Source organism: Amia ocellicauda, chromosome 10, assembly GCF_036373705.1.
Source record: "Amia ocellicauda isolate fAmiCal2 chromosome 10, fAmiCal2.hap1, whole genome shotgun sequence".
Taxonomy (NCBI): Eukaryota; Metazoa; Chordata; class Actinopteri; order Amiiformes; family Amiidae; genus Amia; species Amia ocellicauda.
In genome coordinates, this window is record NC_089859.1 from 7,392,808 (window position 1) to 7,417,255 (window position 24,448).

Here is a 24,448-nt window from a genome sequence, read left to right on the forward strand (position 1 = left end):
AGCAACAGGAAATGACAACAGAATATGCAGCATGCTTGGAATAACAAGAACAAACAGTAAAACTAATAAATAGATCCAAGAACAAACAAAATTAAGTGACATAATTGAAAGTGAAAATGTTAAAACGGCAATGGGCCAGACATATGGCAAGAACAGAACAAAGATGGACAAATGAAGCTATTGAATGGATCCCAAGAGCTTAAGCAAGACCTAGAAGACCACATAAAACATAGGAAGATGAAATAAGATGACTTACTGGTATGAACTGGGAAAGATATGCTGTACATCAAAATAAATGAAAATATCTTGGAGAGGCCTTCATCCAGCAATGGATTGATATAGACTGATGATGATGATGATTATAATGATGATGATATATTAAATCTCCCCAACCCTCCAAAAAAATAGACAAAAAAGAATCAGTTAGCCTAACATCTTTATACACACCAGTGACCTTAAAAGCAATACACGTATTTGCCAGGGAGCATAACTCACTGATCTGCCAAAAATGTACATCAGAAGCATATATTGCTGTTGGTCAAATTGAGCTTTTTTTTTTTTTTTTTTGCAGCTGGGAGGGACTACGCTTATTTACCCCGCCTGTAGAAATTGTCTTTGACTTGCACTAAACAAAGCCCATGAAGTATGTCCTTTGTCTCCAAATCCTCAAAAAATAAATAAATAAATAAATAAATAAATAAAATAATAATAATAATAAAGCTTAAGAGCCTGACTTATTTTAGTGCATTATTTTACAGCATTGGCCGTGACTAAGATTCAGCAAGTAAATTAACAAATTTTCTAACTTCCTTAAAATTAATATACAAGTGTCTCCTTGCTTCATCAAATGCAGTCTGAAGAAGGTGTTTAACTCATCCTATAGACAGTTTTTTCTCATATCAATTTTGGGGATGGTATCTAAGGTTACGAATGCAAGGAAAGAAAATGAAGAATGGAGCAAGGAGGCTGAGTGGGAGGAGACAGGGGCGGATACTTTCCTCTTAAGGTAATGAGGGGCATGTATTAAGAGTTCACAAACCAATGGCAACTAATCCCAACTCAGATAACACAGCACACACAAGATCCTGGTACTTGCTGACACGACTGTTGGTTGAGCAAAGAACATCAGCTTAATTGATCAGAATCATCTTTCATGTCTAATTAAGAAGGTATTATTGAGCAGATAAACAAGACACAGAGTATTGCATCAGGGCGATCAGGAATATATGCAATGACAATGTTGCCAAGCCAAGCTTAACACCATACACCATAGCAGCTGATTTCAAATGATTTCTCTTTGTAGAAAAGTATTGATGTCGCTCAGATCTGGCAACTCTGTTGACAATGAGCCATGTTTATGCTAAACTGCATCACAACCTCAACTCAGAGCCTCTAATGGTGGTAATATATTAAACATTTATGTTCTAATTAATTCAAGGAAGGGTGAAATTATCTTTAGTAGATCTATGGGATATAAACAAAGTCTCCACCCCTTATAATATGAAACCATTTGACCTGTTGCTCGTAGAATGTGATATGTAGCCAGGAGCTTGCTACAAATAATATTACTTTACTTTATGTACTAATTTATTTTCAATAATAAGTGGTACCCTATAGCAAATCTGTCTCCATTGGCCAGTTGAGCACACAGATAAATAATTAAACATAAATAATTTAGCATAATATTCCTAAGTGACATGCTAATTAATCAGTACAACTTCTCCACACAGCTTTGGTACCTTTTGTTTCCTAATGTTATCACCAGTTTTATTCAGTTTTGAATTGATGTATTTTTAATTTGTAATGGGAGTTGTAAAAGCTGCAGTGTGGGACTTTTCCTACATTTGAAAGGGCCACAACTGTTTAATACCCTTTTTAGTATTATTAGTACTGCACATTATAATAAAGATTATTCTAGCACATCATTGAAGTCCCCGGCTTTACATTTTTATACTGAAACAAATGTACTCTCACAAGAGCGACTTTTTCATTGACCTCCTCCAACTCCCTCGCTCTAGCCTGTAACCAACTAAGAATTAAATCAGATTGCGTTGGAGGGAGAATGCAAAGGACCAGAAAATTCATAACACAGTTAATAAGAACAACTAAATTAGTACTAATTCAAAGTGGGATTTATTTTAATGATCCAAAACTCTGCACACTGCAGTCCCACAAATCTATACTAAACCCACTGGTGTGTGTCTCCATAGGGGAATAATTGATCCCCTCATCAGCATTATTAAAAAATAAAACTACCCATAACAAAACAAAGTGAAAACAAATGCAATACCATTCGGTGTGAAAGGCCTGGGGAGGTTTGTGGGAGTAATGCGTGTTGGAGAAAAGAGATGAAAATAAGTCTTTAAAAGACAAAAGCCGTCTTTTTTTATGACCTAAATCTGTCCACTGATGAAAGCATTCTCGCAGAGGGCAAGGCCTGGCATGACATGACGTATACAGTGGGATGGTTCTTGTGTGTCAGCAAGCCTTAGGAACAGTCGGGCCAGTTTAAATAGTTTGCTGAGTGAGAGCCCACGGGAATAAACAATAGGCCAACAATGTAGCAGGTTGCTGAAAAGCTACGGTAGCAATCAAGGAAAGATGGGCCTTTAGGGAGCTAGACAGCAAGCAGAACCTTGTCTTATTCTTGGCAAACTCTTATAAGTCCCATCCTGATGTGTATATATACAGTATAACAGACACTGAAGTTTGCCTGTGTTGTTCACATCTCACAACAAGTTTAAAACTCAAAAGTTAGCTATGAACACCTTTAATAAATAAACTAATCCCTTGGCTTCTGGAGTACTGTTTCATTCATCGTGCGTGTCAGTCTGTCCTGTCCAAGGACACTGCAGGAATTTGTCACTAGGAATATGCAAAGGTGAACTTTAGCTGAGTGTTTGTGCTTGTGTTTGGAACAATTTGGTCACACGATGAAAGACACAGCAGCACAATAAATCACGGTTTTGATGACAGGTCTCTTCAATGACTTTCAGACCCATTACAGAACACCAAAGGGCGCAGGAGAAATGCCACTGAAATTAAAAATGGCAGTATTACAACAGCCTGGGAAATTTGAGTAAATTTATTTGATAGTGAATTTCCATAGGATAAAATCTCAAACTTTCTGGCAAAGAGAAAACTGGTTCAAATACTGGGTTAGAATGTAAAATACAGCTAGCAGGTTGGTGACACTGCTTAGTGCCAGAGAACTTACTAATGTTTCAATGTCTTGTCTATAATTCCTGGATTGATAATGGATAGTTCTCCAGAAATGTAGTTCAGATTTAACTTACGAAAGATATGTTAGTAATTTTCATCAGACATGAGTAATAAATTAAGATTCTGTAACCATGGATGACTAACTACAGTCTCGTCACACAAACCATATAGTTCCTCAGCTAAATTTTGCCCAGTCAGCTTGAGCACCTGCCATATCTCAGCGCTTAGCAGAGTTATAAAGAATGATTAAATTAGTTGTAGCAAAAGGTTGGGATGATAATAAAACAGAAGAAAGCGGCTAAAACCTAATCTTTTGACCCATCCCCCAAGGAGATGACCGAGGCAGGAATTTGTGAGCACAGCATCAGGTCTAAGGATTCAATCGCATTAAGGGGCCATAAAAAAAACAAAAACAAATAATAAAACAAAATCCACCTTCGGTTTGCGGCCTTTGCCGGAGTGTGAAGGAGACCGTGTACACTATACAATTTCCCCTTTGAATTGGAGGGTGTCCAACCTGTATAGACTGTTGCAGGATGTGGGCCAATTCTGGGTTAGAGAGTAAAACTCATTGGGAAATGAGTTATACGCTATTATATAAAAAGCCAGTGACTTACTGCCACTATTACGGCCAAGCACAAGGGTCAGAGAACCCATCAAAACGAAATGAGGACTTTATGAAACTTCTCAGAGGAACAGAGAGTCAAAACTTACACTTGGATATGATTCCACCATTTTCATTTAAAGCAGCAGGCCCAAACGAGGACTACAGTTAACCAGTAAAAGATTAGTGAATTTCCCACTGAAGACAGCAGTGTGTGGAGATGTTTTGTAGTGAACCAATGTAGAGGTTTCTTCAAGGATTTTTTTTTCAATTTGTCATGGTTGTCAATTACCTTCCTCGGTTTGTTATTTGATGCGTAATAAAACTAGCTACAAACATTTTATATTTGACCATGGTAAGTTTTCTGAATGCTAGCAAAGAGACTAATTTTGTGGATTTGAGGGTGAATGTGGACCCTACATTCAAGGGCTTGTTGAGAAGTTGGAATAGGATTATGTATATCAATTGCCTGATGAACGAAATTTTTTACCATGCCCATGAAAATCAAGAAAAAACAAAGCAATTAAGGATTACACTGATCTAATCAATGCTGCGACAATGTAATTTCCACTTTTGGCAAAAATGTTTGTTTTTTTCTTAGTGTTGTGTTTCTTGGATCACTTTATAATGTGAGTCAAGAGGAAATTACAGTTTCTAACACTCTAGCCAGACAAGCTGTTGTAGAAACAACAACAAATAAATACAAATACTGTGAGACATATTGTATTTTCTGTCCTTCATCTCAATCAAGGATATCTTAAATTATCATATGTATGTATGTATATATGTAGTTGAAGACACCCTTCATTTGAAGCCATATTCTTGGCCAATTCATTTAGTTGGCTAAATATTGTTCATTAAACCTATAATTATGTATCAATTAGTTAATGAGTTTATTAAACATTCATTCAGCCCAGAGAAAACTCCTCAGATAAAAAATAAATTGAGCTACAGTCCAAAGTTTAAATACTTTGCATTCATGAAGTTTGATTAAACAGAATCTTTACGATTTTCTATGCAGACACACACACACAGATATATATTTTTTTAATTCTTTTTAAGTCACAACAGCATGTACATATCAAAATACTGGAAGAAAAATATGCAAAAGTAGTGCACTGCCCTTCAGATTGAATAGTAGATATTCACCATGGATACTGGGGAGCCAGGGACTATTGTTGCATTATAATTACACAGCATGTATTTTGAAAACCAACTAGCATAAGACTTGTAGCTATGGTAACACAGTGAAGACTCTCTTGGATACAACCTATTAAAGATGCAAATAGTCTTTCCTAGACTATGCTTGTTAACAAGTTTTTTTCTATGAATATGGGCTTAACTGATTATGACTAAAGAAAATAATAGCAAATAAAACAAATCTTGCACAGGAAGACAGATATAGATATAGATATTTCAATCTATCTATCTATCTATCTATCTATCTATCTATCTATATATATATATATATATATATATATATATATATATATATATATATAATTTCAATTTTATATTTAATAGTTATATAATGTGGTATCCCACACATCATTAATGTTTTACTTTTTTAATTGATTTTTTAATTTATGATGAATAATTGACCGCCAATGAATAACCTCTGATGTCATCATCTCTCAAAACCAGAAATTAAAAATACATATCTTACTCTTCCCATACCAAATATTTACTTAGAAAAATATTTCCAAATTACATACAACATATGGAAATTGGCACATCTCTATGCCATAGATCCTAAACTCGATTAATTTAGCCAGATGGGTTATAGAAGGTATTAATGTGCACAATTGTTAACTTAAATATTAAAAGATGTCACCTGGGATCAATGGAAAAAAGTATTATCTCAACTGACCAAAAGCAAGACATTACTTACATAACCTACACGATGCAGCTAAAGGCACTTAGAAAGCAGTTCAGTGTAGACAGACTAACAATGTGAACATATAATAACCAAAATATAAGAACTTGGCAATGAACAGGTGGAAAGAAGCCTCTGGCAAACAAAGCCACTGTCAAGTACTTGGTTTGGAATTTGCAATTGGCAGGTAGGTCAAAACCTTGATTTAATCTGAGACCTGTAGTCAGATGGTTCTTATTTGGTTCTGTTTAAACTGAAGGTGCATCATGAATATAATGAATCTGAAAAATAACTTCAACAACACCAGTGTCGAGCCTCTGGAAATCATTAACAGAGACATGCGAGTCTACCATTTCTTCAAGTCTAGCCCCCCCAAGCCTATCAATTGTTTTGCCTATTTTGAACTGAATAGAAAACCAGAAATGGTCAAATTTGACTTTCATATCAAGACAGAAGGCTTGTTAAGGAAAATACAGAAGTAAAAATTTCCTCTGCTCGAGAAGACAGTGGAAGACCCATTTGGTCAACCCGTGAGATGCGTTACACTTGACTAATCTTGCTGGATTAGCCTTAAGTGACAATGCAGAAATGGAAAATAATGGGGTACTAACATAAAATCCTCAAGAGATGAAAAAGATGTGCCTTAAGAGTCTGCATTGTGCAAAACTGCCAAGTACAAGCTAAGCCATTAGCCGAGATAACATGTTGTAATCACTGGCTGATGAGTAAAAAAGTGGGAAAGAAAATCGGTTCAGTTTATTCCAAGATCTATGTTTTGCTTTGTTTTTCTTAATAAAATAACTTGTTACTGTCAGCATCTTTTTATCTGTTACTTTTTGTCTGTCTCATGTGAACTACATTGTGCTATCAATTGTTTTTATTTTTATATTTATTGTGGTGTTGGTTGAAGAGGGGAGCAAATCTGGAAGACAAAATAGCTTCATGGCAGTCAGGGAAATGCTGTAAAATCAGTAAAGGACTTTGCCATATCCTACAGCTTTCCTCAGAGTCTTAATTTCTCTGGAGCACTTATAACTCCAGACAAACTAACTAGTACATGGATATAATATGCAACGGCTAAGGAGGGAAAAGAAAATCCCAGCTAACAACCACCATTATTTGCTGCACACACATCGTCCACAATATTAAATATATGCAATGAATAATATTAGACATGCCTTACTTTGCTTAATTAATTAATCATTAATGGCATTACACTTAATTCATTGCAAGGCGAAAGATGGTTATGTTAGTGTTAGCATAACTAATTAGCTTACAAATTAAATAATGGGATATGTTTAATTTATAATAATGTGTTGAGGCTTGTTTTCTATGACTTTAAGACAATCAAACACTAAAAATACTATAAGCACAGCAAATAAGTCAATTCTGCTTAGGATTTAAATACTGAAAAATGTATATTGTGTATTTAAGTGCTTTATTTAATTCATTTTCAAATTGTGAATAGCACCAGTTGCAGTAGCCCTAACAGAAAAGTCTTCACACAGGAATCAGAATAGTGCATTTTCTTTGGAATTTAAGATCATTTGTGCAGTGAGAACTCATTTGTGAGGTGGGGAAGGGGGGGGTAGTACGTTTGGTTGTCGCTCACAACAGGAAGTGGTTGTTTCGAGTATCAGAATGACACTCTTAGTAGCTGACTAACTTAAAACCCACAATGGAAATGATGGCAGACAAACTACAGCACAGCTAAGAACTATCTGACATTACATTATCAACAGCAGTGGAACTCAACTCAACAAGCAGCCACTTAAATCCTGCTCCCAACTAGCTTAATCCAGCTCATTGTCCTTTGTTATATTATGAAGCAGCTGTCAAGTTTTAGAATGGAGACTTTCAAATGGCGATATCTTCTTTCTGGGGATTGGCAGCTCCTTACAAATACAGTCAGCTACAGCGAATTTCCATATAATCAGACTGTGAAAAGACATCTGAAATGAGTAAATGTGAGTCCGTAAATGCTTTCTCCCATTTGGAAAGCAAACACTTACCATATCTGTGTCTGAAACTGGTCCAAAGCTGGTCACATAGATATTAGTTTTCACTTCGGTTATACTTTCTGAAAAAGCCAAAAAGAGAAGAAAGAATGTGAATTTACCAATAAGCATGACATCGACATTTTCAAATGCTGCAAATGTCATTGGTAGGATCTAAATGTAATCTGTACTTATACAGTCTAAAGAAACGCTTCAGCAAAAATGAGAATTTATGATGTGATATACAAGATACGTACCTGAAAAGCTGTGTAAGACTTCAGTGTAAGGAATACAAAAATGCATTTCAACTATTAAGTATTCTAAATGTAAAATCCAAGTAAAGTATCAGGTCAAATAAAAAAATATAAAATCAACAAACAAATGCATGTCATCTATGAAAATTCAGTCTGAAGATACGCTGGATAGCTGAAATAGTTAATTACAATGAAAGTTGTACAATATGTAGCAACTATTTTGAAAAAAAAAGTGGCAAAAAAAAAGCATTAGGCATCAGCAAGGATTGCCTACCAATTAATTTTACTTGTCAAATAAGCTGTTCAACCTTTAAAAGATGTTTAACTAGACAAATCAGTAATCACCTTCTCCCATGGCAAAAGAAGAACAGAAAGTAGGATAGACAAGAAGGTATTCAGTGTATTCATACAGATAAAAGTTAGTGCTCATTACTCATGCCATATTTGTATCCTTAACATCTTTCTGCATCTCACCTGGAGTTAATCTCCAAACAGTAACCAGACCAGAAATAGAATAATGCATTATCATGGTGTCAAAACACTCATAAACCACTTCGTTCTCCAAAAACCGTTGCTCCCCGTTTGCCGGCTTAATTTATTCTCATTCCCTTTCTGTCAGCAACACATCTACACCTACTTGAAGTTGCTGATACACATTTCTCTAACACTGCTTAATGCAGCAAAAAGTTCCAGAGACAAAATGACATCACCCATTAATCATGACAAGCTGCTGTTTTGACTGCTCTCCTGGAATTAACATAGAACTCGATTTGAGCCTGTTCCTCATGACGGGGCATATACTTTTCTTTCCATTTGCTGCACTTAAAAAACATTTCTTGTGGGAATCAATCACATTATAAACATTATAAAACAAATGCCAAATAAAAAGAGCAGGCCGATCATGAGTTGTCCAACATTTAACCTACTAGATGAGTTCCTGTTTGTGTTCTTTTAATTCAAAAATAAATTAAGCTCTGACAGGCGAATCTGTCCTTGATGAACAGGAATGCAATACGTTAGGAGCATCATAAAACGTCCCTTGACATAATTGCCAGAGGTGGATGTTTGGAACAGTACCTCCAAAGGACAACCAATGCCACGCTGTCAATACTACATAATCGTCATCATAATAGTAATAATAATATTGTTGAAGATACACAAATTGTGTTAAGATCAAATTATGGGGCACAGGCTCTGTTCACTATATGGGACAATCTATTTAATATAGTGTGGATAGTTTATCGATACCAATGGAGCAGCAGTCCAAACTCTGGAGGGTGTGAATACTTTTAAATACACCGACCAGCCATAACATTATGACCACTGACAGGTGAAGTGAATGACACTGATAATCTCGTTATCATGGCACCTGTCAGTGGGTGGGATATATTAGGCAGCAAGTGAACATTTTGTCCTAAAAGTTGATGTGTTAGAAGCAGGAAAAATGGGCAAGCGTAAGGATCTGAGCAACTTTGGCAAGGGCCAAATTGTGATTGCTAGACGACTGGGTCAGAGCATCTCCAAAACTGCAGCTCTTGTGGGGTGTTCCCGGACTGCAGTGGTCAGTACCTATCAAAAGTGGTCCAAGGAAGGAAAAGCAGTGAACTGGCGACAGGGTCATGGGCGGCCAAGGCTCACTGATGGATGTGGGGAGCGAAGGCTGGCCCGTGTGGTCCGATCCAACAGACGAGCTACTGTAGCTCAAATTGCTGAAAAAGTGAATGCTGGTTCTGATAGAAAGGTGTCAGAACACACAGTGCATCGTAGATTGTTGTGTATGGGGCTGCGTAGCCGCAGACCAGTCAGGGTGCCCATGCTGACCCCTGTCCACTGCCGAAAGCACCTACAATGGGCACGTGAGCATCAGAACTGGACCACAGAGCAATGGAAGAAGGTGGCCTGGTCTGATGAATCACGAGTTCAAGGTGTTGACTTGGCCTCCAAATTCCCCAGATCTCAATCCAATCGAGCATCTGTGGGATGTGCTGGACAAACAAGTCCGATCCATGGAGGCCCCACCTCGCAACTTACAGGACTTAAAGGATCTGCTGCTAACGTGTTGGTGCCAGATACCACAGCACACCTTCAGAGGTCTAGTGGAGTCCATGCCTCGACGGGTCAGGGCTGTTTTGGTGGCAAAAGGGGGACCTACACAATATTAGGCAGGTGGTCATAATGTTATGGCTGATCAGTGTATATTAAAGAGTTAATCACATTAACCTTCTGCGTTTCAAATCTAATTGAATGTTCATCTTGTATGCGTGTTAATTTAATTGAACAGTAAACCAATTACATTAATTAACAATACATATAAACAGTCAATTAAATTCAAGTACTATTAGATTCAGATTTCTCAGTAAACGATCATTCATGGTGTTACATCTACAATGTATCGACTAGGACACATGCCTAGTTTCATCAGAGGCATTTGCAGAGAAGAGCTGGTTGGGACCTCGGTTTATACACAAAGCGACTTTGATGTGAGGTGCCCCCGAGTCCGAACATTAGTTCCGAGGAATGACCCATATCGGAAAAGTGCCGACACCACGAGAAATGCTTAGAAAAGCAACTAACCTCCCAGGCCAGGTCTCAGACGGTTGTCATACCCATCAAGCAGCCTGTCGAGAATCCTTGTAAAAATTGTGATGTTATCTTTACTGTCGTCCGGAAGCAAATCGTCATGTCTCAGTAACCTGCAAGGGAGAAAAACATTAATTTCTTGAATTTGATTGTTATAAGCTCAGGTAGCTTTGATAATTTTTAATTCTCTGTGAACTTGAGAACATTTTCAAGGTGTTTTGTTCTGAAATTAAAATGAATAACAAATTCAGCACAATATAGTCTGCTCAGGAAGGGGAAGGGAGATGGGGGTTAGAAAGACGAAAAAATAAAGCACAGGAAAGCATATGTTTAACATAATTTACACACCACAAGGGTAATTTGACTTATTTTGAATTCTGCTGCACAGTCATGGATGCTGTATTAATTCTGACACAAACATGTCAGGGTTTAATTTGAAGTACAGTGTGGCAGAGTACCAGACGCAGACAGGAACAAGGAAAAACAATTGACTGAAGTCCAAAAGAATTAGTAAAGCCTGTCATGCAGCTGAATTTAACTGCACAGCACTTTTGCATTATTTTGTACAAGAATTAAAAGAGGTTTAAACTGTGCATTTGAATTGTGATTTCTTAAATCACCGTATATATGCAGTAACACTGAATATTAAAAGGTATTTACGTGAACAATATAATATAATATAATAACATAATAAAATTGATTGTACAGTGCTTCATTCCAAGACCTGGGCATAAACAGCAATTGTACAACAAAATAGGACTTTATTCTTTTGAAAAATGAGAAAGTGATTCCATTTACCATTACAAAAATCACCAAAACCACAAGCACACACAATCAACACAGACCTGCAGACTACGAGTACAAGTACAAATGCACACCAGTATGTAGACGTTTCCCTAAAGATTTTTGAGATCACTTGGTGGTATAAAATACTCTAAATTAACTGCATCCAATTTATAAACACACTGACTTAAATCATCAGAGGAGTGGGTAGTGGCGAGAAGCTAACTTACTACTCCAGATCAAAAGCCATTATTCTCCTGGTATCTAATTTAATTCCAGGAGCTTTAAAGTGCTGCTTACATGCCCTGTATGAACAATTGGCACCTTCAGGGGGTGCACTGCTGAAAAGTATCTTATGGCTTAGAGGAAGACTTGGCACTGATTGACTGATAAGTAATATCCATTTCAGTATTAAAGTGGATGGATGTGTATGACATCTCCCCTGTGCCTTATTCCAGTGAACAGGCTACTTGCATTAAATGGCAGGGATTAGTTTGTGAGGGAAGAGCAGTAGGGACTGGAGGTGACATCTTGAACACTGAAAACGTCCTCAGTCTTTCAAGCACTAGATTTGGTGCATTAAATATTAAGAAACAATAAATACCACGCAACTCATTTTGGTCTTACAGGATAGGGCTAGAAACTTCATATACGGTGGCGCTTCACTTAAGACAATAATTCTAATTCTTCACCAGTTCTAATTCAAGTACCAGCAAATGAATAAACAATAAAACTGTAAAAGCAAAAAGTATTATTTGCTCAAATTGTCAAACATCTGCATGTTTTCATCAAGATGGATTTACTAATTGATGAAACACTGATTCTGTTCTTCAAAGTTACGTAATAGCCTCACAAAAACAAAAGGCAGTTGATTTGGTTTCTAACCACCCTGCCAGACTTAATATAGATTAGAAGAAAGGAAAAAATAAAAAAAGGACAACACTCAACAATGCTGAAATTGATTAACTGGTGTCCTCAATATCAATATTTACCTTAACCCCACTGCAATGATATGGTGTGTGTGGAACTGATGACAGAAACTTGTAGACAAATTACAAGGGCAGTGATGTTCAGACTGTACAATACACTAGTTAGAGCTCATCTGGATACTGTGGACAGTTCTGGGCTCCACACTTCAAGAAAGATATTGCTGCTCTAGAGGCAGTTCAGAGGAGAGCAACCAGACTTATTCCAGGTCTGAAGGGAATGTCCTACTGAGAGACTGAGGACCTGAACCTTTTCACCCTGGAACAGAGGAGACTACGTGGGGACTTCATTCTAGTCTTCAAAATCATGAAAGGCATCGACCACATCAAACCAGAGGAGCTTTTCCAGATCAGCAGGGACACACGCACCCGGGGACACAAATGGAAATTGGGCATTCAAGACAGAAAACAGGAGACACTTCTTCACACAGAGAGTTGTCACAATCTGAACAAACTCCCCAGCGATGTGGCTGAAGAGACAATTTGGGAACATTCAAAAACAGACTGGATAGGATCCTTGTATCACTTGGACACCAAACGAGCACAATGGGTCAAATGGCCTCCTCTCGTTTGTAAGCTTTCTTATGTTCTTATGTTCTTAAATGGCAGGAATAAAAAGTCTGTTTTGAGAAGGCTTCACCTCTTTCAAGGTGACCCAATACCTTTTACTACCAATTTATACACATTTCAATGGAAGATGTGAACCTCCACAATAGTCCACACCCCCCATAAACTCCAAGTCACCCAGTGCTCTTGCAGCCTGTTTGATCCAGAAGAAAACCAGTGGGTATCTTTGATCCCAACAAGCAGTCAGACATCTCAGTGCAAGTGCTCATGTGAACCTGGTTTCCCCACTTTAAAATATGAGCCTCAGCTCACTCTCTCGCTCACTACAGGCACCGCCAAATCAGATTAGCTTTTGGGAATTTTTCATCACTCTATTGACAGTGACCTTCTTTTTCATGACAGCTGAAAGTTATTTATACGCTGGCACAATATACGACCAGATTTTAATAACTCACCACAGGACTTTTGAAGCTATAGTAATGTATCATACATTTCTGTCATGTCTCGTACCTCTGCCAATTTGGAACATTAGTGACAACACAAATGTTGACTCATCTTTTACTGGGGATTGGTTTTTTTTTTTTTAAAAAAGGACAGGGAGTGTTTAAAAAAAAAAGAAAAAGTGTGACATCCATTACCGGCAACACAAGACACAGAGGGGAAAAAAAACCTGATGAATGACTGTCTTGCTGAATGTCATGGGGTATCCCATCTCATTAATACTGGGAGCCACTAGGGAGAGACCATTATAGACCAATGGTGCACATACCAGAAGTAATCTCCACACTTTAGGTGAACTATCAATGTTTGTATTTGATTTGGCTTATACCCTTATCCATTCCTAAAAGTAAGACAGGGATTGCTGATTTAGGGATAGGATTTAAACATTTGGAATAAACCCTACATTTTATGTCTATGTATTTAAAAAGTAGGTTGCAACACAAATCTGCAGTGAATTAGGTTAAGGTAGATGCTACTCTTCAACATCATGTATGCAGAAAAGGTAAGAAAACGTGTAGTGGACAGTGAATTAACACTAATGGTTTTGTTTGCTTTATTGCGACAGGTCTGCTCATTCTTTATAGCTTTTACTTCGGACTCCTTATTGTTTTGTAGAATTGTTCAGTTCACCAGAAAATACTACACAAATCGGGGTTTGTTAGGCAGTGTTCCTTTATGATGACTGCAGTTTCTCAGTTCCTTTTTCCTGTCCTAGGTGAGTGTTTTATGTCTTCCTTTTCTATTCCAGTCGACAGTGCACACAGGAGATAACAGTGTGTGAAGAGCGCACAGGTTGAGGAATGGGTGTTAATGACAGTTTGATTGACTGAGGTGAGGAAGGCACTGTGTCTGTTCAGTAACAAGTGACATTGTTCGGTGTTATTTTTATCAACTTCACAGTAATGGATGCTCGTCAGGGGCTCTCTCAACAGAAGAGGTTTATATTGAAACCTTAATGAGAGATTTATGATGAGGGCTCATGCAGTAATATTTCAGGGTCCACTTTCTATCACTTCAACAGGCTTTAAGTGTTCAGAAAGGGAATGGAACAAATATAATGTGTGCCTCGTTAACAGAGATACAATATATATTTTTTTTTCCAATTTGCGGTCAAGGTAATTTTCCAGTAACATTTTTAAAACATGCAACTACATGGTTGCAGATTTTAATTTCACTCAGAAAGTCCCCAAATATTGTTCCTCTTATTGTAAATATACCAAAACAATGGGCAAAGGGTATTCCCATTGTTTTTGCCATTGCTGAAATTAAATGGAATTACACTCAGACCTTAATTTCCCAAGAAGAAAAAACAAAACCGTTAATAAAAAGCTCTAATATTATATTGTTTTATATTGAGCAGTTTTTGCTGCTCTCAACACTATACATTGGATTGAGGAAAGGAAAAACATTTGGACAACTTAAACATGATACACAAAAATGTTATCATATAAAATTAAAATAAACTATTAAGCAAAAATAATTAAATTAATGACCCATAACGAAAATAATACATCTTTATGAATAGTAAGAATTAAAAAAAAAAAAACACTTTGATTAGTGATGATATTGAAACTTAAAGGAGCATTACCAAGAGTAATTTCAGATTTCGTCATTTACAAAACAATTGCATGGACTTGAGTCTTGCAAATGATATTAAAAAAGCAAGAGAAACCCCATCTATAGATATGAAACACAAATGCAGGAAATAGACACCAGTATCTATTCAAATTGACAATAAAACAGTTCTGCTGCAGTGCTTTGTTCCTCCTGGTCAGTTTTTATAAGTGGGAGTGAAACAAGAGTTTCATTTCTCTTCATTATTGCGGCATCTCAGCCAGCGCATGAGAAAAAAAAGCTTTTACAAAAAGGATTCCTTTCATCTTCTACATGTTTTGTTGGGAGAATTGGTTATTTCCCTCGAATGATAAAAGTTTAATCTGGTCAGAGGGAAATCCTCAAGCGGACCTTCCAAAAATGTGACGTTTTTGAAACTGACAAATGCTGCATAATTGTATTCTTAGTTAGTTAAATAATTGCATTGTAAGTAACAACTACATTAAAAAATAAACTACATTTGTATTTCAAATATACAAATATTTGTAGCAACAACAGATATGAGCACAAATGTTACAGATGTTAGACACATTCAACACATTTACAGTGTAGCTCTTTCGCCCTCTCTCTCTCAGTTTATCTATATAGTGCATCTCCACTGGACCCTTCAGCTGACTCCGAGAGAAAACACAAAGCACTTGCCTATTCGTTTGCGTTATTTTTAATGAAGTCTATATGTTTTATCAGTCTAATTCAATGACCCTTTTCCATCCCTGCCCACGGAATCATACAGCCATGTGTTATGAAATGCAGATGTTATTTATTGACGTAAAACCATCTAGGGGGGTCACACCTGAGACAGTCCCAAATGAACAGAGCTCTAAGCAGACTCTCTCCAATCAATTGTGGCTTATTCCCTCTAAGTACACTGCGGTTTCCCCCTGCCAGGAAAAACATTGTTTTTTCACTGCTATCACTGCTCTTCACTCAGTATGGACTTACCCCACTCACTACAACCCACTGTGCTGAGAGTCGGCCAAGTCAGAAAATAGACCTCCTCCAGACTCCTCACTTCTCAATTTTCTTGCCTAACACGAGACAACAAAATTGATCTATACAAATAATGTGAAAGGCTGTTTCTATGTTTCCATGTTGTTGTTTTCTTAGTGCAACTGAAACTGAGCTCTCATCATGTTTGGCTACATGTAGAGAGGGGTTTCTCACTCATTTGTTACAGTATACCTATTTGAGGGCATCAAGTTTACAATATAGGAGACAGCCTTGATCTTAACAGTCGTAAGTCTAATAGGCATCTGCAGTTTGTTAAATGGACGGCCCTTTTGTAAAACCTTCCGTGCAGGAATTTAGGATGGCATTTACAATGAGATGCAAAGGCTTGGAGGAGTATGACATTGCATGAAGTGACAATAATAGGCCACTGTTAGGTATGTTGCACAGTATGTGGCTTGAGATCACTTCATCCAACGTGACACAAAGCATATCTCACCACTAGCGCAACAGTCATCCTATAATGATACAAATGTGACTGCAACCTGGCATTGATTCAAATCTGTGAATTAACATTCATCCCTAGACCCTATTTCATGCCTCATTCTATGGAAGAAATTTTTTAAAAAATTTAAAAAAATCACCAAAAAGTACAGTCGTCAATTGTACTTATTAGGGAAGTGAAAAAAAAATCACAAATACAAATCTGAACATAAACTAAAAAGAAATGTTTATTTTTGTACTGCTAAATGCGGAGGGTTATTTGCCCTCATTAATGCCCCTCTGGCAGTACTAAGATATATTGAGACTGATATGAATGAATTAAATATACCGCAGCAGTCACATTTAAAAATATGGAATTTTATTAAAACTTCAGTTCTAACAACATGCAATTCATCATGCTCCCCTAGGGTGTTCTGCATGTTCGTTTTTTCCCCCCGTCACAATTTCATAATTAATCATATGAAGTTTGATTCTCTTTGATGTAATGAGAAGTGTTAAGTGAATGTTGTGATTTGACTTTTCTTTTAATTGGATACTTTTCGAACGCACACTGATATACCGAAGGTGTGCCAAATCTAGTCATAGAGCAGGCAAAACAAAACCTCAATGTGACCTCACTCAAACTATCCTAAAATCAGCTTCATGCCAGTGGAAAGACTTGTCTCTTGTTTTAAAGATTCCTTCAAGGGAGTTAATTGGTATACGGATTGGGAACAGTGCTGCAAGAAAAAGTTAAGACCAGATGAACGACATGATTCTATGCTTCATATTCAATTTCAACAGCTACAATGATTCACACTGATATTCAATTTACAATTAACACAAATATGTACTTGGAACTGACCAGCAGGACAAGACATTATGCATTTCTGTCTGCATTGATCACTGTTAACTCCTGTAGAATTTCCCATTCGGCCATTTAGGCAGTGTAAGACTGGCCCTTTAAAATCGTATCTAGCAAGGACAGACTGGGGCAGTAACCAACCATTCTATCTTGCCCACAAGATACACATATTATCAATAATTTAAAATGTTCTTTATGGAGGCCATGCCATCTGGATCTTGTGAAATAGATAGGGATGTACCTTCAGGGAGAAACAAAAAAAGTGAAATAAAAAGATGGTCAGAGCAGCTAGGCACCATGTGTTCCTATTTATTGTAGAGTTTCCACGATAAAATCGGCACTGAATGAGAATCCAGTGGTAGTAATTTTAGTATGAGGAGAAAATGCGGCTCACGGACTATTGGTTTAATGAATTGCTTATATCTGACACCTAGCTACTGGTTTGGAGCTCACCATCTGAAACTAATTTACAACTCAGGTGAGCAGCAGAGCTAAACAAGCTATTCTTTTTCAGTTAATGGGCCTCACAGATACGAGTTTCTTTTTTTAAATCCATGTGATGGTTTAAACTAGCCAGTATGTTTGTATCACATTTGGTGTATACCTGTTCTAACATGTAGCTATCAAATGCACAGTATGTTATACGTGTATAATTGTAGCGTAAGGTACACTTATACATTTCAATTAAAGAAGTGAATTTATAGTATCACCTTATCACGAATCTTGGAATCGAGTAGAACTCAATTTCCGTAATAACTGGACGCAGACACCAATTCCAAAGATATAAATTGTCAAATTAATTAAAAACAAAGACTAAATGTAGCACTGCACTAATCATTAAAAAAAGGGAAAAACTAATTAAAATTCACTCTAGATCAACAAATCCAAGAAAAATCACTTCCGTGACCAAATCAAAGACCATGGGATCGCATATGATAACACACAAATCGTTAAACAAAAAAGGTTATAAACACATTGACTACAATACCGGTTAGTAAGACGAAGGTGAGTCTCTAATTAGTATTGTTAGTCAGACATTAAATAACTACGCAGATTAGTATTTATGTCAGGTAATTTCTCGTTTGATATATATATATATATATATATATATGTCTCATTTACATTTAGGTGCCGAGAAAGATCCTATCATTACTTGTTACCACAATTTCCCTTAACTGATTATTATTCAATGATTAAGGATAGGCAGGGCCACCAATAATCTAATGTCTATTAACGTGTGTCAATTTCAGACTAAAACAGTTAAACAGGAATGAGAAGATATTTCTCGGTGTTGACAGATTTTATTTCTAAAATTGTCAAACAAAACAGTTTAATGCAACACACAGTTATATTTAAGCAAAACTAAATGATATTACACATTCTAGAGAGTTATGAATCACAGAATAACATTTCTAATTGATTTCTCAAATGTCATGAATGATAAACTCCAAATTGTTAAACTTATCTGAACTTCGTCACAGAGAGGCCTCTCTGGCTTCGGGCTCAAATAAAAACACACGGCACGAGGTCCGTGTGGTTTGGAACAAAGGCAGTCCGGTTCGGCTTTGTCTAAGAACTTCCACTCAGTCGATGCACCTGGAAGTTGGGGTTTCGCGAAACAGTCTTTTCCAAACAGATTTTCCACTGGTTCGAAGGCTCCAAGGTTGTGCACTAAATCTTCTTTGCAAGCAGGGTCTCTCACCGTAGTTACTTGAAGACAAAGTCTTTGAGGAAAGCAGGGCCCCGTTTGGTTCCAAGGGTCGAGTTTCTTAAGACTCAAATAGCTATTTAAATGACTGACACTTTCGTACTCAGTCGACTTGTCAATTGTCCAACTGTAAAACTCCACTGATCAGGTGGGCACAGGCGGGCAGCGCAGTTTGTAAAGTTCCTTATTTAATAAAGTCCTTTAAAAGAATTATTCGTACGGCTCAATCTCCTTCTCCCAGTTCAACTCTTCTGTTGCCGGCAAAGACTTAGTTGGTTTCTGGTTCCGGTTCTGGCAACAGAGCTACAGGTTGAGCTGTGGCAGCGAGTTACTGGTTCAGGTGAGAGAGCGAGAGATGCAGTGCGCTACCCTTTATACGCCTGTCAGATCAATAGACGATTGGTTCTTGAGTTTGTGAGATTGGATTTCGGTTTCAGCCCCCAGTGTCCTGTTGGAGGAGGCTCGATATATGACTGATGTCAATCCATGCCATCTTTCGTAAATGCCGGTTGGCCCGGGTTCGAAGCTCTGTGTCGGGATTTCGGCTCTCGTCCACTTCAAAGAGTTTTTATTACATACAGGTCCCCCTTCCCCAGACATCTCACAGCAGGGATTCCAAGCTATTTGGCCCATTCTCGGTGCCATCCTCCCAAGACTGCCACTTTGATGTAAACCAGTTCACACGCTGATGAGCCAAGGAAATCTGATAACTTTGGGGGGAGAGGTCTTCTTTAGATCAGTGCTTCAGCTCAGAGCTAAAATGCTCTTATCAAAATACAACCCCCATAATGCTACATAATATTTACTGTATATAACATTTACACCTTCAAAAGATGAGTAAACAGGGAGGAGAGCATTTGGAAATAACACACTAGTGGAAGTAAATCTACCCATCTGCCTCAAGAGAAAAGTGTTTGTCCTGGTCATTGAATGCAAAAATGAAAAACTCCAGAACACACAAAACAGCATGGAAATGTGTATGCTTGCAATAGAATAAAAGAGAATAGACATATGTTTATTACATAATTGAGAGAGTAGAGATATTAAAATGGCAATGAGCTGGACACATGGGCAGAAGAACAGATGAGACTAAGGACGAAAAATACAAATTCAATATGGTTAAGTTATCATGATAATTAAGATCTCTCAGTCAATTTGAGACCCACACAAGGAACATCAGAGTGACCTCAAAGGTGAGAATAAGGTTGACAATTTGCACAAGGATTGTGATTTTGAACTAAAGGGACAAATGGCATAAAAATCTTTTCCATTTCTTGTAACATGTCTTCCTTTGTGGCTGCTTGTAAAATCCAGCAAAAGGAAATAAAACAAACAGAGAAAATAATGGAAACAACATTAGAAATGGATTCATTAGGGTGCTTTATGGGCTCTTTGACAGATTTGAGCTCAGAGTGGTTTCGGGCGAACAGTTTCTTATATATTTGTGGTGTATAAGGACAAAAGCAATTATAATGATTAAGATTACAACGGTGATTGCCGAGTTATTCGTCAATGTCCCGAAAACTTCAACTAACAAACCGACAGCCCCAACACTAATCTGCCGACACGTTTTACACATCTTCTGTGCAAATAGAGGCCTTGGAGCAGAATTCAATTCAGCTTCAGAGAGGACAATTTCCAGAACTTGCAAATTGAAAGTTATTTGAGGTGCCCATAGTTGTAAAAACATGTTTCTGCAGGAAATCACTTTTAAAATAATACAAAAATACATGTGAGATTTGATTTCTGTGTGTTTATTTTGTATTTGATTGCAGGAGGAAAGAAGAAATGTATATGTACATTTCTGCAGTTGACCTTGTTAAAGACACTGAGAATCAAGCATAAAAATGGTTTGCTGGTTATAAAAAGCAAGAAAGCAAATAAAAGTTGTAATAAAGTAAAAGGTTATATATATATATATATATATATATATATATATATATATATATTGCATTTTGTATTGTGCTTATATTTTGTACGTCACCCCTGGATAAGGGCATCTGCTAATAAATAATAATAATAATAATATACACTACCATTCAAAAGTTTGGGGTCACTTAGAAATGTCCTTGTTTTCGTAAGAAAAGCAAATTTTTTGTCCATTAAAATAACATCAAATTTATCAGAAATACAGTGTAGACATTGTTAATGTTGTAAATGACTATTGTAGCTGGAAACGGCTGATTTGTAATGGAATATCTACATAGACGTACAGAGGCCCATTATCAGCAACCATCAGTCCTGTGTTCCAATGGCACGTTGTGTTTGCTAATCCAAGTTTATCATTTTAAAAGGCTAATTGATCATTAGAAAACCCTTTTGCAATGATGTTAGCACAGCTGAAAACTGTTGTGCTGATTAAAGAAGCAATAAAACTGGCCTTCTTTAGACTAGTTGAGTATCTGGAGCATCAGCAATTGTGGGTTCGATTACAGGCTCAAAATGGCCAGAAACAAAGAACTTTCTTCTGAAACAGTCTATTCTTGTTCTGAGAAATGAAGGCTATTTCATGCGAGAAATTGCGAAGAAACTGAAGATCTCGTACACCGCTGTGTACTAGTCCCTTCACAGAACAGCGCAAACTGGCTCTAACCAGAATAGAAAGAGGAGTGGGAGGCCCCGGTGCACAACTGAACAAGAGCTCAAATACATTAGAGTGTCTAGTGTGAGAAACAGACGCCTCACAGGTCTTCAACTGGCAGCTTCATTAAATAGTACCCGCAAAACACCAGTCTCAACGTCAACAATGAAGAGGCGACTCCAGGATGCTGGCCTTCTAGGCAGAGTTGCAAAGAAAAAGCCATTTCTCAGACTGGACAATAAAAAGAAAAGATTAAGAAGAGGAAGATTGGAAAAAAATGTTATGGACAGATGAATCTAAGTTTGAGGTGTTTGGATCACAAAGAAGAGCATTTGAAAAGATGCTGTAGGAGTGCTTGATGCCATCTGTCAAGCATGGTGGAGGCAATGTGAGGGTCTGGGGGTGCTTTGGTGGTGGTAAAGTGGGAGATTTGTACAGGGTAAAAGGGATCTTGAAGAAAGAAGGCTATCACTCCATTTTGCAATGCCATGCCATACCCTGTGGACGGTGCTTGATTGGAGCCAATTTTCTTCTACAACAGGATAATGACCCAAAGCACAGCTCCAAACTATTCAAGAAGTATTTAGAGAATAAGCAGTCAGCTGGTATTCTGTCTATAACGGAGTGGCCAGCACAGTCACCAGATCTCAACCCTATTGAGCTCTTGTGGGAGCAGCTTGACCGTATGGTACGTAAGAAGTGCCCATCAAGCCAATCCAACTTGTGGGAAGTGCTTCAGGAAGCATGGGTTGAAATCTCTTCAGATTTACCTCAACAAATTGACAACTAGAATGCCAAAGGTCTGCAAGGCTGTAATTGCTGCAAATGGAGGATTCTTTGATGAAAGCAAAGTTTGAAGGACAGAATTATTATTTCAATTACAAATCATCATTTCTAACCTTGTCAATGACTATTTCCTATTCATTTTGCTATATTTCCTATTCAAACTAATTTCATTTACAGTACTGTGCAAAAGTTTTAGGCAGGTGTTAAAAAATGCTGCGAAGTAAGAATGCTTTCAAAAATAGGCATGTTAATAGATTATATTTATCAATTAACTAAATGCAAAGAAGAAAAATCTACATCAAATCAAATCCATATTTCGTGTGACCACCCTTTGCCTTCAAAACAGCATCAGTTCTTCTAGGTTCACTTGCACACAGTTTTTAAAAGGAACTCAGCAGGTGGGTTGGCCCAAACATCTTGGAGAACTAACCACAGTTCTTTTGTGGATTTAGGTAGCCTCAGTTGCTTCTCTCTCTTCATGTAATCCCAGACAGACTCGATGATGTTGAGATCAGGGCTCTGTGAGGGCCATACCATCACTTCCAGGACTCATTGTTCTTCTTTACACTGAAGAAACTTCTTAATGACTTGGGCTGTATGTTTGGGGTCGTTGTCATGCTGCAGAATAAATTTGGGGCCAATCAGATGCCTGCCTGATGGTATTGCATGATGGATAAGTATCTGCCTGTACTTCTCAGCATTGAGGAGACCATTAATTCTGACCAAATCCCCAACTCCTTGTGTGCCAATTCTGAGCTGATGGCACTGTGGACATCTTCCAATTGCGACGGGAAGTAAGCATGATGCGTCTTTCATCTGCTGCAGAAAGTTTCCTTGGCCGACCTCAACGTTGCCCGTTTCTTTGTGCTTCTTCAAAAGAGCTTGGATAGCACATTTGGAAACTCCTGTCTGCCTTGAAATTTCTGCCTGGGTGAGACCTTGCTGATGCAGTAGAACTACCTTGTGTCTTGTTGCTGTGCTCAGTCTTGCCATGGTGTATGACTTTTGACAGTAAACTGTCTTCAGCAACCTCACCTTGTTAGCTGAGTTTGGCTGTTCCTCACCCAGTTCTATTCCTCCTACACAGCTGTTTCCATTTCAGTTAATGATTGTGTTTCAACCTACATATTGAATTGATGATCATTAGCACCTGTTTGGTATAATTGTTTAATCATACACCTGACTATATGCCTACAAAATCCCTGACATTGTGTTAGTGTACCTAGAAGAATTGAAGCTGTTTTGAAGGCAAAGAGTGGTCACACCAAATATGGATTTGATGTAGATTTGTCTTCTGTTCACTCACTTTGCATTTAGTTAATTGATAAATATAATCTATTAACATGTCTATTTTGGAAAGCATTCTTACTTTACAACATTTTTTCACACCTGCCTAAAACTTTTGCACAGTAAATTTCTAAGTGACCCCAAACTTTTGAAGGGTAGTGTATATATACAGGTCAATAAATATATGGACAGTGACACAAATGTTATCATTTGTGTACGCCACCACAATGGATTTGAAAGGAAACAATCAGGATGTTCTTTTAGTGTAGATTAAATTGTTAATTAAATTGTGAGATTCAATACTTGGTTGCAAATCCTTTGCAGTCAATGACTGCCTGAAGTCTGGAACCCATAGACATCACCAGATGCTGGGTTTCTTCCCTGGTGATGCTCTGCCAGGCCTGCACTGCAGCGATCTTTAGTTCCTGCTTGTTCCTGGGGTGTTTTGCCTTCAGTTTTGCCTTCAGCAAGTGAAATCCTGCTCAATTGGATTCAGGTCAGGTGATTGACTTGGTCATTGCAGAACATTGCACTTCTTTGCCTTTAAAAATCTTGGGTTGCTTTCGCAGTATGCTTCAGGTTATTGTCCATCTGCACTTTGAAGCGCCATCCAATGAGTTTTTAAGCATTTGGCTGAATATGAGCAGATAATATAGACCTAAACACTTCAGAATTCATCCTGATGCTTTTGACAGCAGTCACTTCATCAGTAAATACAAGGGAACCAGTTCCCCTGGCAGCCATACATGCCCATGACATAACATGCTTCACAGATGAGGTGGTATGTTCAGATCATGAGCAGTTCC

The 24,448-nt window shown here is 37.6% G+C and overlaps 1 protein-coding gene across 1 annotated transcript in view; it reads right to left on the reverse strand.

The window, feature by feature from the left end:
• The window catches only part of gabra3 (gamma-aminobutyric acid type A receptor subunit alpha3), an 81,413-nt gene that overhangs the window by 35,508 nt on the left and 21,457 nt on the right, over positions 1-24,448 (reverse strand). Inside the window, exons 3-4 of the mRNA XM_066714825.1 lie at positions 10,528-10,646; positions 7,715-7,782 (exon numbers count right to left, since the gene is read on the reverse strand). Of these exons, the coding sequence (XP_066570922.1) occupies positions 7,715-7,782; positions 10,528-10,646 (187 nt within the window). The remainder of the gene's footprint in view (positions 1-7,714; positions 7,783-10,527; positions 10,647-24,448) is intronic.